The sequence below is a fragment of the Oryza sativa genome, chromosome 4 (genome assembly GCF_034140825.1).
Source record: "Oryza sativa Japonica Group chromosome 4, ASM3414082v1".
Taxonomy (NCBI): domain Eukaryota; kingdom Viridiplantae; phylum Streptophyta; class Magnoliopsida; order Poales; family Poaceae; genus Oryza; species Oryza sativa.
Genome location: NC_089038.1, coordinates 32,315,680 through 32,327,162, shown reverse-complemented (window position 1 = coordinate 32,327,162; position 11,483 = coordinate 32,315,680). Strand labels below are relative to the sequence as shown.

At 48.5% G+C, this 11,483-nt stretch overlaps 3 protein-coding genes across 3 annotated transcripts; all 3 read right to left on the bottom strand.

Moving 5' to 3' along the window:
• Window positions 1–622: 622 nt before the first annotated feature.
• Window positions 623–1,880, bottom strand: LOC112938582 (BTB/POZ and MATH domain-containing protein 2). Its single transcript, XM_026024540.2, has one exon. It carries the CDS (start codon window positions 1,837–1,839, stop codon window positions 718–720), a length of 1,122 nt encoding a protein of 373 aa, XP_025880325.1. The 5' UTR covers window positions 1,840–1,880; the 3' UTR covers window positions 623–717.
• Window positions 1,881–6,170: 4,290 nt separating this feature from the next.
• Window positions 6,171–7,834, bottom strand: LOC4337063 (BTB/POZ and MATH domain-containing protein 2). The gene has a single exon (XM_015778223.3). It carries the CDS (start codon window positions 7,516–7,518, stop codon window positions 6,346–6,348), a length of 1,173 nt encoding a protein of 390 aa, XP_015633709.1. The 5' UTR covers window positions 7,519–7,834; the 3' UTR covers window positions 6,171–6,345.
• Window positions 7,835–8,628: 794 nt separating this feature from the next.
• Window positions 8,629–9,756, bottom strand: LOC107275493 (BTB/POZ and MATH domain-containing protein 1). Its single transcript, XM_015779429.3, has one exon. It carries the CDS (start codon window positions 9,754–9,756, stop codon window positions 8,629–8,631), a length of 1,128 nt encoding a protein of 375 aa, XP_015634915.3.
• Between the last annotated feature and the right edge of the window lie 1,727 nt (window positions 9,757–11,483).

Sequence of the window (11,483 nt, the reverse complement as noted above, 5' to 3'; positions counted from 1 at the left end):
GAGAGAGGGGGAGGAGACGTGGGGGGATGCAGGGTTCAGATATGGCCGAGACCGAGAGAGACCACTTCCCGTGGGCCGTGGGAAGAGCCCGTGATTTGCTCGTTGCCCGAAAATTCCTTTTTTTTTTGTCAGCTTGGGGAAAAATGCTCCTTTGCTGCTTGATTGGCTTTTTTTTATTGTTTTCTGCTTGATTGGCTTTTTTTGTTTTGTTTTCACCAGAAAATTGAGTGTAAGTATAAGTGTGTCGTATATTTTATTTGTTTTCAAATATAAGTAATTATATTTTTAAAATTTATATGCAGTATAAGCAATTTAAGGACATTGATCCCTGTACTTAGGAATCTATGCATTTTCAAGTAATCAAGTGTTTACAAGAGGAATCTAAGTAGTTTAGGTTACTTTCGAATAGATGTTTGGGTTTAGCTTATTGCAACACGCAAAATGAGATAAGTTATTAAGTATTAATTGTTATAAGCTTATAATTGATTTTTTTTTGAAAAAATAAACTTGTTATAGAAAACTTATGCACGAAACTACCGTGTACTTCCTCCGTCCTTGAAAAGGCTTTGACACTAACTAGGATAATGAATCACTTAGATTGGTTTTTTTTAAGAAGAAGTAGTTTGAAAAGTGTACCCTCGATAATCTTTGCTGGGGAAACTAAAAATACTAACGAATAGAGTAGTTCAGTCGTATTCAATATAATTGCCATTTTTCTCACTTTCTTTTGCTTGAATTATTTCTGTTACCAGGACCGCTCCACGATTCGGACACCTTGTGCAAAATCTCCTTGGTCACCGAAGCGCCGGTCGCCATGATGAGATCCTCGAAGCCGCTCGACGCCAGGACGGGACCCAGCGTGCTCGGCGAGGCAATGAACGCGACGCAGGCGTCTCTGAGCTGCGAGCAATGGTGGAGCTCCGCCATGGCGAGGACGTCGGCGGCGTTGTCCACGTCGATGCCCTCGTGCAGCTTCTCCTCGCACATCAGCCGCAGCCTCTCCAGCCCGTACCTGTCCGCCGCGGAGAGCAGGCGCACCGTCGCCGCGACGTCGACGCCGGCGAGCGGCCAGCTGTCCGTGTAGACGAAGCGGAGGAGCGCCTCGAAGGCGGCGGGCTCGACGCCGTGGATCTCGATGCACGGAGCGGTGGTCTCCATCATCGGGCCCAGGAGCTCCGCGTCGAACACCGGCGACCGCGCGGCGAGCACGCACCGGTGCGCGCGGAGCACCCTGCCGCCCACGCGGAACGCCACGTCCGAGCCCCGCCCGTCGCGCAGCATCCGCGCCAGGTGCTCGTGGAGGCTCGGCGGCGGCACCGTGACGCGGGGGCCCCTCTCCTTGGCCGGCGCGACGCTCACCACGCGCGGGCCGGTGACCACGGTGACCACGCACCGTATGGTCAGGGTGTCGTCGTCGAGGCACGAGTACGACGACGACGACGGCGACGACGACAGGTTGGATTTCTCGACGAACTTGAGGACGTCGGCGCTGCGGCTCGTCGGCGTGAAGTAGTGCGACCGCAGCGTGTCGCCGGCGAGCGGCGACGCCCTGCCGTCCCTGGCCACCAAGCTCAGGCTGTACTTGGCTCTCACGAGCCTCTCCTTGCCGCGGTAGGCGAGGCAGGCCGACGCGTAGCCGGCGGAATCCTGGTCGAGGCCATCGGGGTAGAACGCGACATACCAGTCATGGCCGGCGACGCTGAAGTCGCCGGAGCAGACGTGCCTTCCGGCGCCGAAGCCGTCCATCAACGAGTAGCCGACCACCTCGAAGTCGTGCGTCCCGGTGATGCCCTCCCACACGCTCCGTGAGGACGTACGGGCAGCCGATGAAGTCAACATGTCTGCCACTGCAAGAATTGACAAAAAGAGGATGCAATTGTGCTATTTTGTTTGTCAAATCTAATCTAGCAACAAAGACACTTCTTTTATTGGATGAAACAAGCGCATGTTTAAATCAAATCGATTATGTTAGAATAGGTGTATATGGTTATAGTTGGACTTAGAGTTATAATAGATGGTAGGGGTAGAGTTAAAGTCGGACTCTGGCTCTGTAACCGGCAACTCTCTTAAATAGAGAGGGGTACCATAATGTAATTATGAGGACTGCAATGTAGTGTAGACACACAGGGAGAGGATGGCGGCGAGGCCATGAACTCGTAGCGGCTAGGTGCTATATTGGTTGTGGAGGATTGCCCATAATCAGAACCCTAGAGATGTAGACTTTAGCTAAAGTTTGTTAACAAATATTGTGTGTTCCTATGTCGTCACCTAGCATGTCTTGTGTGGTCAATGACTGAAGCGATCGGGAAGATTAGTTATCGTTCCGCTATATCGACTAATATTTATAACAAATTCAATTAAGAGCAACGAGAGTTTGAAATACCGCATACCAGACGATGCAGCCACCGGTACCCTGCCGAAGAGAGAGCCTCGTCGATAGACTGCAAGATGCTTTTATGGTATTGGATACCACGCGTTGCCGTTTAATCTCTCTCGACGAGTTGATCCAAGAAGAGATAATTTATGGTATTGGATACTATAGTCCTGATCCGTTTCAACCTCCAAATCACAACTCGGGAGTCAAAAGAAGTCCTGATCATGCGAACGAGACGATACGTGTGACAAGGTGACAATCTGAGCTTAATCCAACTGATCATGGCGCCACTCTTGTGTCGCAGGCTGCCCAGAGACACGAGCTCCGGTGCTACACTGCTGCTCCGCGAACGCTATGGTGGTGACCATGAGTCCATGTCGATGCCTTTCATACAGCCTAGCCTGCTCAGTAGTACAGGGGTACGAACAGAGGCAGTCTGAATGTTCAGAGAAAAAATGGGGTGTGGTTCAGGTTGCATCCTCTGAAGTTTTGAACAGCATGGGACGCTATTTATTGCCATCTGGATGCACCATCGAGAAAAAAGGGGACATAAAAGGTGTACATCTTGTTCGGAAGAAAAAAAACAATATTTAGTCTCCGTTCGGAGGAGTTGACGGTCTGTTTGGCAATTTAAGAGAAAAGATTGGAGGGTTAGATGAGAGAATTCTGTTTGGCAATTTAAGAGAAAGGATTGGAGGTTTAGATGAGAGAATTGATTATGAGATTAACATAAGAATTTGATTTTTTACTCTCAATCTCTTGATTGGTAGAGGTGGTGGGAATTGATAGGAAGTTTAATGGGAGATTATATCTTAAATAAAAAGAGATGGTTGAGATTTACGTTGATTGGTAGAGGTGGTGGGAATTGATAGGAAATTTAATTGGAGATTAGATCTTAAATGAAGACAGATGGTTGGGATTTACGTAGGCAAAGTAAAGCCACCCTACCCAGGTATTAAAAAAGAGGGAGTTCCTTCCTCCCTCACATCTCATCATTATATTTAATGATGAATCAAATGATAGGAAAAGAATTAATAATTACTTAAATTTTTTTGAATAAGATGGACGGTCAAACATGTTTAAAAAAGTCATCTGCGTCAAATATTTAGGGACGGAGGGAGTAGCTATTACAAATTTTAAAAATAGATTTATTTATTTATTTATTTAAGAAAGTTATATATAGAAAACATTTGAAAAAAAGAACATTTTGATAGCGTGTGCTCACGAAGTACAAGGAAGTAGCTAAGCCAACTAGGAGCAGTCTAGAACGGCCCTGACTGCAAATATCTGTTCAGGTTAAGTTTCAGGGCTGAGAGCATGCCCAACAGATTACTTATTCTATTCCCTATCCTTAAATTAAAGAAATTTTAACCAAAATTCTCATCCAACAAATTCCCTAACCAACATCCCAATAATCCATGTTCCCATATCCGTATATGTCGTTACTCATTTGCAGGGAACCATTTTTTCTTCCCAATCGCGGTCGTCGCTGCCTCGCGCGCGTAGGGGGAAAATTGTTCCCGCGCTCCTTTTCTCGCCCTCCTCGCCAGTCGCCAGCAACAAAATTCCTCTTCCTCCCAGGCGTCGGCAGCGGCTTTCCAGGCGGCGAAGCAACGGCCAACCCCTTCCTCGCAGGCGTCGTTGACTGAGTTCCACGCGGAGATGCAGCGGTCGTCCCCTTCCTCTTGGTCACAGGGGTCGGCGTCGGTGTTGCTCCAGGCAGCGATGCAGCGGCCATGCCCTTCCTCTCAGGCGCAGGCGCCGGCGTTGCTCCAAGCGGCGATGCAGCCGCCGTCCTCTTCCTCGCAGGCGTCGGCGGCGGCGCTGTTCCAGGGGGCGCCCGCACGTCGACCACTGCCTCCTCGATTTGGGGCTGACGGCCCTCTGCGCCCCACACCGCCGCCTCGCCGTCGTCTCGGTCTGCCTCATCCTCAACCTCCCTACTCCGGTGTGCAGGCGACAGAGTCCATGGAGGGACATGCTCCATGGGAGACACTGAATCCCCTCTCACACGAAGCTCCTGGCGTCGATTTCTCCACAGCTTATTCTGTGAGTGATGAAGAATTCCTCCATAGGAGCAATTTCGGTAAGGCTGTCCCTGATTCGTTCGATGTTTAGATTAATTTTCAGAGTGTTGTAGCCTGATCTGATGTCTATTCTGTGACTGACTTCCCCTGCTAGAAATTCAGGAATTCAGGATTCAGAACACTTAGAGGAAAATATCAGAAAGTCTGAAATTTGTACTGTATTGAATGAAAGTCTGAAATATGTAGGATATGCTCTAAATTTGAAAGTCTGAACACTTAGAGGAAATCAGGTTTCAGAACATTTAGTAATGAAGGATATGCTCTAAATGTGTGGTATGCTCTGAAAGTCTGAAATATGCTGTGTCAAATATTTTTGCTATGTCAAATGTACTCCCAAAGTCTGAAATATGCTCTGAAAGTCTGAAATATTTTTCTCTCATCACAGCATCTTTGAAATATGCTCTGAATTTTTGCATTAAGATAATGTTGTTAGATAATTTGACAGATAATGCAACAAGATGCAATCCATAGTCTATTTTTCAAGATAAAAGAACCACCTGCTTTTGCCAATTAGACTTTTAGTTTCATGAAAGCTGCAGCTGCAGAATTCTAAGTACAACAGCATAGGTTCAGTAGGATTATAATAACTTGTACAGTTCTTAGCTCTAAGTACAACAACTGCTTAATTGAAGTGATCATCTGCATTTAGTATGCCTCACTTTTTAGATTAGCAGATGAACAACCACATGCTTATGCCAAAGATTGAAAATAGTGTCTGAAAGATTCAATTTCAGTATGTATGTGCCACTGACATACATACTAACAAGGTTCACTGTCACTGATTAATTACTGCATGACCTATAACAGATTCACCATGCTTTGGAACTTCATCATCGTCGAACTCTTCGTGCACTATATCAACCGCCGAAGAAATAAATTCTTCGTCACCATCCGATGAAAACTCATCCAATAGCATTTGAAGGAGGGTGCTTCGACGACTCATCTCCTCTTTTTGTTTGCCACGGGGTTGGAGCGTTTACCACAGGGATGAAGTGCAATGGAGGGAACTGATGGCAGGAATAGAACAATAATCAATCTGCAAAATTAATTATCAGATCAAACTTAATATTTTCCAATAATATATATCCACATATCAAAATATAGACATAGAGATTGACTACGACACAAGAGATCAATGGGATTTGCTAACGATTACCTCCTTGATGACACGAATTGCTACGGCATCTCCTTGGTGTTCCGTTTTTTAACAAATCGCAGCAGTCAGGACACTGGTTGACTGGCTGGTGATGACGGCGCTAGGTCACGGCGGCGCAGGTCCGGGGAGGAAGAAGTCGATCGGCGCTGGTGCGGGAGGGAGAAGACGTGCACAAGTACCGAACTGGGCCCCACCTTGCTTACGTGGCAAACTAACAAATGATAGGGAATTGATTTTTGGGCATCTCTTGGAGGAGGGGTTCATTGTTGGGCCCAATTTTTATTTTGGTATTCCTAATTCAGATTTTTTGGGAATCAAATATTGGGTGATTGTTGGGCATGCTCTGAGGTATGGGTTGGACCAAAGAATGTGAGATGTTCAGAGTTGAAATGATGATTTATATCACCAAGACAGAGTTGAATTAATGATTATTAGTCCGTATATATTCCACTCAAAAAACTAGTCATTATACATTCAGGAAAGCATGTGAGTATAGAGTAAATCCAACATTTCAAAAAAGATGAAAAGGGGAAGAATGCCCAAACTTACACCATGGTGCTAAGGAGTCATCCATATACATAAGATTTCTACTGTTCATACATATTAGGCGTTGGAAGGATCACACAACTTAAAAAGATCAAAGTCGCATATAGAGATGTAGATAACTGATCATGACTTTCATAACTACTAAGATGTACTACTACAAAAGTGATAGCTTAATAAACTTCTCAGCAAGACTTGTCAATCCAAATATGTGAAACCTTACTCAAGATCTCCTTCATAATCAACGGGCAGCTTTCTACCAGATGCTTAAATCCATCGCTTTCTATGACTGGCCCAAGCATGTTTGGAGATGCCACAAACCCAATGCAAGCCTGTCTCAGCTGCGAGCAGTGATGTTGTTCTGCTAAAACAAGAGTGGTTGCCACTGTTTCCACATCAATGGTTTCGCTGAGCCGCCTCTCACAAATCAGCCTCAGCCTGTCCACTCCGTACCGATCCGCGGCAACTAGCAAGTGCTGCATTGCTGCAGCCTTGCCATCTCTGCAGCTATCTGGCAGCCTATCTGTGTAAATGAAGTGAAGAAGAGCCTCAAAAACCTCAGGCTCCATGTCGTCGATCTTGATACATTGCGTGCCATTTTCTTTCATCGGACCGAAAAGCTCGGCCTTGAACACCGGGGACCGGAAGGCAAGAACACATTTATGAGCACGGAACTCTTGGCCACCCACGGTGAATGTCACATCTGAACCTTCACCATCCTGGAGCATGTTCTCAAAATCGGTATGCAGGTTGGACGGTGGGACAACAACAGAATTGACCTCAACATCCTTGGTGTGGGATTCCCTGACGACGGTCAGCAAGCACCTGATGGTCAGGCAGTCGTTGTGGAGGAACGGCGAGCTCTGCAGCTTCGATTTCTCGGCGAATTTGATGAATCCCCAATTGTCACTCGCCGGGGAGAAGGTGTGCTTCATGTAGGAATTGGTCACCTGCGACAATTTGCCGTCCTTGCCGAGCAGATTCAGGGTGAACCTGGTCCTGACCTCCTTCTCCCTGCCGCAGTAGTAGAGGAACGCCGACGCGTTCCCGAGGCAGGTGACGGTGGAGCCGTCGGGGTAGAACCTGACGGCCCAGTCGACGCCGCCGACGGTGAAGGTGGATGAGCTGACGTACCTGCCGATGCCCAGCCCCTCGATCAGCGAGTAACCCGTCACCTTGAAATCGTGCACCGCGGTGACGGACTCCGTGACGCTCACCGACGACGTCTTGGGCAGCCGGCAGCCGCCCGCCGCCGCGGGGAAAGCCGGGTCGCGGTGATCACCCATGGCGGCAGCGGAGGCGGCGTGATAGAGGGACGGCGGCGCGATCAGCTGGATGCTATGCGGCCCGATATCCATGACTTCATCACAATCCAAGGCCTCAGAAATCGATCGATTCCGACAAGCGGGATAGCCCACCCGCCGCGGCGGCGGCGGCGGCGGCGGAGGGGGGATCAGCGAAGCCGAGCGGAATCGGGGGAGATCATCCAGATTCGGGGAGGATCGGAGGGGAGCGCGGCTCTGGTAGGGAGAGGGATCACCTGAATTCCTCTCGCGAATGGCGGAGGCGGACGCCGACGAGGCTCCCCACTGACGGCCGCCGCGGTTGGAGGAGGCGCAAGAAACGGAAACGAAACCCTCCCTGAGTCTCTCTCTCTCTCTCTCTCTCTCTCTCTCTCTCTCTCTCTCTCCTCTCCTCGACTCGATTCGATTGACCCTGGCTCCCTGCCGACCTGTACTCCACAGTGCGCACGACCGAAACCCCCGCCACGAGGCCTGTGATCCACGGGTGCGCACGGACGAAGCACGTGCCACGTGGCCGTTCATGCGTCTGACTAGGCGGCCCAACTAGATTAGCCCATTTTTGGTCAGGGCTGAGAGAGAAATTGGTGATTCCGGCCCAAAACTGCAGAATCTGAACATGCCCGCCACAGGCCTGACCAACTAGATTAGCCCATTTTTGGTCAGGGCTGAGAGAGCCTGTGCCACTAACGAATCTGAACTTTTTTTTTTTTTGGTTTCTGACGAATCTGAACCTGCTCCGCCACAGGCTCACAAGTTACAACCGGGAACAAAGTTAAAGAATTTGCTCATCTCGAGTTAAACTCGACCAAAATGTGTAACAGAAACAAAAACTTAGATAATAATGGCGCCAAACAGAACAATAATCACACCTGGAAATAGAACAGCAACACACAGGGGAGACCAGAGAAGAACAGAGTGACTGCTTCAGAGTTCAGAGGAATGCAATTTGAGTACCGAAACAACAATGTGACTCTAATCTTCAGTTCTTTTTCGATATGTTTCCAGGCAAGCATGAAACCAACAAAAAATAGAACTACTGTGATACTGCAAATCATGTCGCGTCGCAAACTCAGTCTCGAACTTTATTACTACTACAGTACTACTTTGCTAGTCACTAATAAAAGTTACTCATAAGATCAGAAAGACTAGACTATGAATCTATTATTACTTGCTCATGACGCTGGCAACCTTGTCTAAAATGTCCACCATAATCGACGGGCAGGTCGTGAGCAGATGCTTAAACCCATCAGTCCTAGCGACAGCGCCAAGAACACCCCGAGAGACTATGAAACCAAGGCAAGCATCCTTGAGCGCTACACGCTGATGCTGCTCTGCCAAAGCCAGCGTCGTCGCCACCGTCTGCACGTCAATGCCGCGGCACAGCTTCTCCTCGCAGATCAGCACGAGCCTGTCCAGGCCATACCGATCGGCTGCCACCATCAAATGCTGCATCGCCATGCAATCTTGATCATCGCCAGGTGTGTCCGGGTTTTCTGGCAAGGAATCCGTGTAGATGAAGTGGAGGAATGCCGAGAAGATGGAGGGCTCCATGTCGTCGACGACGACGCAGCTCGTCCGCCTCTCCCTCATGTGGCCGCCGCCGAAGAGCTCCGCCCTGAACACCGGCGACCGCGCGGCGAGCACGCAGCGGTGGGCGCGGAACGGCTGGTCGCGCACCAGCACCACCACGTCCGCGCCGTCGCCGCCCCTCAGCATGTTCGCCATGTGCCGGCGCATGTCCGACGGCGGCACGGCGACGGCGGCCACGCCCTCGGTGCGAGGCTCCCTGATGACGGTCAGGGAGCACCTGAACGTGACGCAGTCGTCGCCGCCGCCGGGGCCGCGGCGAAGCAGCCATTGCCGCAGCCTGGGCCTCTCCATGAACCTGGGGAATCCCCAGAAGGCGCCCACCGTGTCGAACCGATGCGTCAAGCTCCGTTGTACGGACTCGCCGCCGTTCTCCGAAAGGCTCAGCGTGTACTTCGCCCTGACGCCGGTTGCTCCGCCGCAGAGGCACAGGAAGACCGACACGTAGCCGGCGTTCATCTCCTGCTTCCACCTGTCGGGGTAGACCTGGATGTTCCAGTTGTGGCCGTCGATGGAGAAGGTGCCCGAGGTGACGAACTCGCCGGCGCCCACCCCGGCGAGCAGCGAGTACCGTGTCACCTCGAAATTGTGCGCAGCGGCGACGCTCGCCGTCACGCACCTCGACAGTGTTTCCGGCAGCCGTGGGGATCGACCATCTGAAGGAGAAGCGGTGCTGCTCGCCATGGAGAACAAGCTGTTGCCCATGGCGAAGATCGAAGGAGAACAACGAAGCTTGAACAACAACAAAAAACAACAACATGTAAATACAGAGTTTGTCTTGTCGATCAAGATGCTCCAAGCTGAAGTTCGCAACAAATCAGGGTGTTTCCAAACACATACGTATCTGTGTGCATCTCTTTGATTATATATAGTTGTTGTGTATACGTGACCGGCGCCAAAGTATATGAGTTCAGAATCCAGAGAAAAACAAAAGCGGTATCCGTGCGAGCGACAGAATAGATGGCCCAATTTGGGCAGCGATTGGGCCGTGCTGGAGTTGTCTCGACAGGCCCAATAGCATGGCGATTCGCCGGCGACGATCACTGGACGTGCGACACTTCTTGCTTATCTTGCTTATATCCTTCGAAAAGAAAAAAAAATGGAGTAGATATATGTACAGAGGTATACAGCCAAACAAAGCAACGAGAAAAAGAAATAAAATGAGAGCCATATATATATAGTACTCCCACCGTTCTAAAATATAGTAATTTGGGAATAGATAGGACATATCTTAATCCAAAGATCTCGGCCTGTCCAGATCGTTGGTCTAATATATATCTCATCTTGTAATAGATTGCTATATTTTGGGACGAAGGTAGTAATAGATTGTCTAGTACATTTTTGATATTGAGGGTATAGGTGATGGTACATGATAGAATCTTCACTCATTCGGGGGTTGCACTTTATCGTTGCTTCCCCTCGATGCACATAAACTGATAACTCACGCACATGTAAGGGATTCGATATCATTACCTTCGTTTTCACATAATTAGCATGTCACCTAGAGATTTTTGAAAGTACACTATAATTACATCATAATTGTATTAATCACGTGGGTTCTGCCGCTCTTCAGAAAAAAGATATAGTAAGGATCAATGTGTTATGTGCCATACGCCCATACGGCGCAAAGCTGCTATATCAGGAGCTATTCAACATTGGGATCTGCCTTAGATTTGATATAGAAGTCTGCTAGAACTCCACATCTACTCTCGAACTCACCATGTATATATATCCTCGTTGTCCCTTGGAGATTCTGCTATGGGCATGTAGTGATGTAGCCACATGACTTCTCGTCCGGTTGGACGATGGCATAGCTAGGAGGGGTGAATCTGAAGTCAGCTGAAACCTTTCTTTTGCTATATATTTGGGTGAAAATTAACTCAATTCCCATCACCTGCCTTTGATGTCCTGTGACCAACCGATGGCATATCTAGGATGGGGTGAATCAGAGGTCGAATGAAACCTTTTGAACCATGCCATTATAATTTTGTAAAGTTTGAGATATGTCATCGGTATCTCAATGACATATAGGACCCACATGAGTGATACGTGGGTCAGGATGGCATATCTCAAATTTTGCAAAATTATAATGGCATGGTTTCAATTTTTCCTTTGCTATAAGTTCGATGTTTCATCTTGGCACTGTACTATATATGCCCATTTGGATGATAACTTATTTCCAAATGGTGAACCATCCTGACCCACATATCACTCATTTCCAACTTATGCAGTCAGCTAGATGGTTCACGATTTACGCATCATGGTTCATAACTCGAGCTGGCTGCCTGGCTGCAAAGACTCGTGTACGTTACTACTAGGGTTTACCAAACTGATGTGGTTATTGTCATCGTACGGTTACCGTAAGACATATCGTGATTTTAAAAATTGAGAAGGTTATTACACGTGATAACCACGATAACGGTACAGTTTGT

Bases quoted from the DNA above. Each gene is read 5' to 3' on its own strand.
- LOC112938582 (XM_026024540.2), bottom strand. From the start codon at position 1,839: ATGTTGACTTCATCGGCTGCCCGTACGTCCTCACGGAGCGTGTGGGAG.
- LOC4337063 (XM_015778223.3), bottom strand. From the start codon at position 7,518: ATGGATATCGGGCCGCATAGCATCCAGCTGATCGCGCCGCCGTCCCTC.
- LOC107275493 (XM_015779429.3), bottom strand. From the start codon at position 9,756: ATGGGCAACAGCTTGTTCTCCATGGCGAGCAGCACCGCTTCTCCTTCA.